The sequence below is a fragment of the Gracilinanus agilis genome, chromosome 2 (assembly GCF_016433145.1).
Source record: "Gracilinanus agilis isolate LMUSP501 chromosome 2, AgileGrace, whole genome shotgun sequence".
Lineage (NCBI taxonomy): Eukaryota > Metazoa > Chordata > Mammalia > Didelphimorphia > Didelphidae > Gracilinanus > Gracilinanus agilis.
The window spans coordinates 556,999,243-557,004,491 of record NC_058131.1 but is presented as its reverse complement, the minus strand read 5'-3'; the positions used below and the strand labels follow the sequence as shown (position 1 = coordinate 557,004,491).

Sequence of the window (5,249 nt, the reverse complement as noted above, 5' to 3'; positions counted from 1 at the left end):
TTCCTTTAGATCATATTGTTAAAATTGCCCACCACAAATTGTTTTTGTTCCAGGTAGAAAAATTCATAATAATAGGTTATATCTTTTTCTTTAAAAACCCTTACCTTCGGTCTTAGAATCCATACAAAGTTTCAGTTCTAAGGCAGAAGACCAAAAAGAACTAGGCAACTGGGGTTAACTGACTTACCCAGGGTCTTACATTTAGGAAGTATCTGAGACCAGATTTAAACCCAGGACCTCCTATCTCTGGGCCTGGCTTTCTATCCATTGTGCTACCTAGCTGCCTCTATATTCCTCTTGTATTTCTTATAGGACTTAGTACAGTGGTGGACACATGACTCAATAAATGATAAGTTATAAAAATCTTGGCTCCATTAGTAATTCTGTGAACTTGGTTATATCATTTATTGTTCTGTGCCTTAGTTTCCCCATCTATAAAACAAATGGCTGGGGTTATATGAATGTGACAATTCATTCCTGAAGGACTAATTTATTTGAGGATTGTGGTATTGGTGATCTCAGGAAAATGTGTTATTTTATTATTGGTTGTTTTTTTTTCATTTTGAAAAATATACAGTCCCATAAACAATTTTTTGGGAAATATATGGTACATGCAACAATAATAAACATTCATAGCAATCAATTAACAAGCATTTATTAAATAATGTATTAGTCCTATCCTGTCTCCCCATTAATATAATTCATATTTGAAGAATAATTGCAACATAGATGTTGAGATTCATCAAATTGAGATTCAGTTAGATCAAAGTAGGAAAGAATTTAAGGTTGATAGTTATCCCAGAGAAAAGTCTCTATATCTCCTCGAAGTGAAAGTTGGAGCACTATTAGGAAAAGTCTTAATTCTCTTAATTGACTTTATTAGAAAATTAAGGCATAGAGTCTCTTAGTCAAACAAAGGCTATTCATGAACGTTGGCTACTTCTCATGCCATATAAGACTGTTTTTAGGGCGCATCTCATATCTTTGTTGCGCAGGCTATAAATTAGGGGGTTTAAGAATGGAGTCATTACTGAATATACCAAAGTGACAATTTTTTGCATCAAAGTTGGGATGCCATATGTTGGGCTCACATACATTACCATGACCGTTCCATAGAACAGAGACACTACTGTCAGATGAGATCCACATGTAGAGAAGGCTTTACGCCGACCAGCTGCCGAAGGCACTTGAAGCACAGCTCTAAGCACCAGGGTATATGATGTGAGGATGTATGTAATGGAGAGAAAGAGGACAAGGGAGCTCTGAGTATAGAAGACTAGCTCAGTGATAGGTGCTGGAGCACAGGAGAGGGCCATCAGTGGATCCATGTCACAGAGAAAGTGATCTATGATGTTGGAACCACAGTAGGGCAGTTGGGAGATTAGAAAAATGAGAACTGGATAGCCAAGGAAGCCAGCCAACCAACAGAGAGAAACTAGGGTGGCACAGTGCCTCCCAGTCATGATGGTTGGGTAGTGCAGTGGGCAGCAGATAGCCAGATACCTATCATAAGCCATTACTGCTAGGAAGAGACATTCAGTTGTACCCAGCGAAAAGAAGAAATAAAACTGAAGGAAGCAGCCAGAGAAAGAGATTGCTTTGGTCTTGGAGAGAAAGCTGGCCAACATATTGGGAACAGTGGAAGAAACATACCAGATCTCAAGAAAGGAAAAGTTTCCTAGGAGGGTGTACATGGGAGTATGGAGTCTCTGGTCCCATGTCACTGCACAGATGATGGCTCCATTACCAAGAAGAGTCAGGATGTAGATGACCAAAAGTAGTGAGAAGAGAACAACTTGTGTCTCCCAGGAGCCAGGAAACCCTAGGAGGACAAACTCAGTCACAGTAGTTGTTCTTGACTTGTTCATGGGTCTCAGAACTGTGGAGATGATAGAGATAATCATGATTCAGAATATTTTTGTTGAGTTTCTGGAGTTTTTTCTTGAAATAAGGAGCTTGTCTCAAAGAGTTTGAAGGAGGCAATGTGTCATGATAGAAAGAGGGTTGAATGTGAAGGACTGAACTTAGAATCATTGAACTTGTTTGAATAATAACTCTGCCAGTTTTTACCTATGTGAATTTGAATAAATTGCTTAACCTCTCTGTGTCTCAGTTTGCTCCTCTGTAAAAAGGAAGGTATTGGGGTAAAGTTTCTAAGGTCAACCCTAGGTAATGTCCAACTTTTAATTTATGATTCATTATACAAGCAAGTGAAACACACTAGTCATTCTGGGACTAGATTGGAGGCAAATCCTGACTTGTTCTAGATGAACTTTTGGGTCCTGACTTTCAGTGTTACTTGGCTGATGATGATAGAACTTGAATTTCTGTCTCCTTGAATTTCTCAGAGCATTACAATGAAGAAGTCTGATTTCCTACCTTTGAAGCTAAAGAGACGGTTGAACCAGTGATATGTACAGTTTAACTTTTTCCCTGGATGGAAATCACTGTAATATTCATAATCTTTGAGAATTGAAGACAAAAGAAGTATAGAATTAATTTCTTTCAAATTGACCTTTTTCTATCATCCATTTAAAATCATAAAGATCTATGCTGTAGCTTTTATTTCATCCCTAAACAACATTCATTTCCTGTCATCAATGCCCACAAATATAATTTCCAACAATCTTAATTTTCTTTTCACATAATTCCTATAAGTGTTTGGACCAGGAAAGGGGGCAACAATATTTAAAGATTCAGCATCTTCTATTGAATCCATCCTTTTGTGGGGCCTATTAAGGGCAGAGACAAGTATATTAAGACGTCAATTTTCTCTCCATGAATTTCTATGCCAATTTAGAAAGGATGTAGGACCCATTTTAGTTGGGTGTAGAATAAGTATGTTTGATGTAAAGAGGTGCAGTATGCAGGTTCTAGCTCCTCAAAAAACTGCTCTCTTATTTTGTCAAAATTCCTGTTTTAACCCTTATACAAGAAAGAAGAAAAAAGAATTTGAAAAGGGAATGCTGACATCTAGGAAGGAAGATGAGGGCCCTAATATTATCCCATGCTGGTAGTCAGTGTGATGAGAAATCTTAGAGGGAAACTGAATTTCTAATTATCAGAGGTATAAAGAGTCTCCTAAGCAAAAATTAGTTTGTGGATTACAAAGTAGGAATCAATGACCAGAGAGAAGTTACTTCCAGCTACAGGACAGCTTGTGATATTGCTGGGAACGGATGGCAAGAGTCTAGCCTCATGGACTTTGACCTGGAATCACAATCATGAGGGCTGAGTAATGAAGAGCTTTTTGTTGGTGAAAATATCAATATAAGAGAAATTTGAATATTTAGCAGAGACATGGAAAGAAAGATAGATGAACTATACTTACAATCTCAAATCACAAAGTATGAACCTCTTCCTTCACCAAACCTTCTGGAACACCTATGTAATATTTGCTAGTAGTCAAGCGGATTGGTATATTTCATTTTTATTTTCTCTCTTTTTCTCTTCTAATAGAGGTAAAAATGAGCAATGATCTTGACAAAAGGTGCACGGCTCTAGGGAAGAGGAGTCAGGTCTTTAATATTCTTCAGGAATTGCTGAAAGGGCTGACACTTTCTGGTAATATAGTTATGTATTTAAGAATGTCACACTTCCTTTTTCTTCTCCAAGATCATAAGAACATCATTTCTTAAGCTTTCTGGGTCTATGAATCACTTGTACTAGTCAAAAAGATCAGCTCCTCCACTTGTTCCTAATTCTGACTATATACGCAAATGAACAGTATCTCACCTGAAGATAAACTAGGAGTGATTGATTGTTCTATCTTTCAATATTCCTCTCCAGTTATACCATGAACTGGATGCGTACAGTGCCCAAGAGGCTTTAAGAGAGAAAATTCTTTATGATCTATGCCAAAAAGTGGATTGGTTTCCCAAGAGAAGAGGGTACAACATTATTAGGTGCATAGCATGGTAGGGATAAAGTAGACTTTGAGATCATCCAAAATAACTTGTTTTTAAATAGATAAGGGGAAAAAAAAGAAGAAAATGACTTGCAAAAAACTCATGCAAAAAACTCTGGCAAGGTCAGGGTTAGAACTAGATCTTCTATTTTCTGGTCTGTCGGTCTTTCCAAAACACCATAGTACTTCTTTGAGTTCTCTTCAGAAAATTCATAGTGATCAATTGGAGAAGGTATATGGAAGCAGTCATAGTATTGAGACCTAGCACCCCCAATGAGTGTGGTACAGGTTCAGCCTATGGAGAGAGTGAATGCTTAGTGAAATCTCAGTCACAGGATCTCTGTCCTTGGTGACTCCAAAGAAATTGCACTGTCAGAGAGCATTATCCATCATTTAATTTATTCCCGTTGCACCTGGATAACCCAAAGGTTTGTTTCCTGGGGGTTTCTTTAATCTTCAAAAGTGTGTAAAGCATCCAAGCTATGTTTAACTCTAGTGATTACTGTGAAATCTCAGGTCTCTCCTTGGTGGATTCAGTATCTTTACCATTTTCCCCCTCCAGGGGCCATCTTCTCTCATGCCCCTGGGTCTTTCCATAGTCTGTACAGATTGGCCCCAAGAGTGTGGCTTGAATGAAAAAAGAAAGTGAAGAGAAACCAGAGCAAAGAGACAGATTTTAGCAGATCTTTTCTCTTTGAAGAAATTGCATTCTTTTGAGAAGTCACTTCCAGATCTCTTTGATCTGTATCACCATTGCCATCAATATCTCGATGTCTCACTATTTCAATATAGCTATCTAATTTACACCTAATAATAATAATAACTAGCATTTTATGTAACACCTAACATATGCAAACTACACTGCTAATCATTTTATAAATATTAATTCATTTTAAAATTTATAACAAGTCTGGTTAAGTTGAGAAAACTGAGGCAAAATGAAGTTAAGCAATTTGCTCAGGCACACAGCTAGGAAATATTTGAGGCTGGATTTGAATTCAGGTCTTCTTTACTTCAGCATGAGCACTTTATCCACTGTGCCACCTCGCTGCCATCTATACCGTCTGTACTTACTACTATGTCTACATTAATACCCATATCTATGTTATCTATATCATTTATACCTATATCTAGATCTAAGGCTATATCTCTATTTCCATTTTCTTTCTTCCTTGTCCTCCCAACTCTGGAACTAGAATTTTATCAGTTCAGGAAATTCCCAGGTAAGGAATCTGAGGTGAGGGAAATCCTTCTAATAATCAGAGCTATCATTTTTATAACCTTCTAAGGTTTGTAAAGCACTTAACAAATATTTCATTTATCCTCCCAATAACTCTGGGAG

The 5,249-nt window shown here is 37.3% G+C and overlaps 1 protein-coding gene across 1 annotated transcript; it reads right to left on the bottom strand.

Annotated features, from left to right (window-relative positions):
• Nucleotides 1–923: 923 nt before the first annotated feature.
• On the bottom strand, nt 924–1,904 carry LOC123236077 (olfactory receptor 11H4-like). The gene has a single exon (XM_044662337.1). It carries the CDS (start codon nt 1,902–1,904, stop codon nt 924–926), a length of 981 nt encoding a protein of 326 aa, XP_044518272.1.
• Between the last annotated feature and the right edge of the window lie 3,345 nt (nt 1,905–5,249).

What these genes read in the sequence shown, in the direction of transcription:
- LOC123236077 (XM_044662337.1), bottom strand. Translation starts at nt 1,904, where the DNA reads ATGATTATCTCTATCATCTCCACAGTTCTGAGACCCATGAACAAGTCA.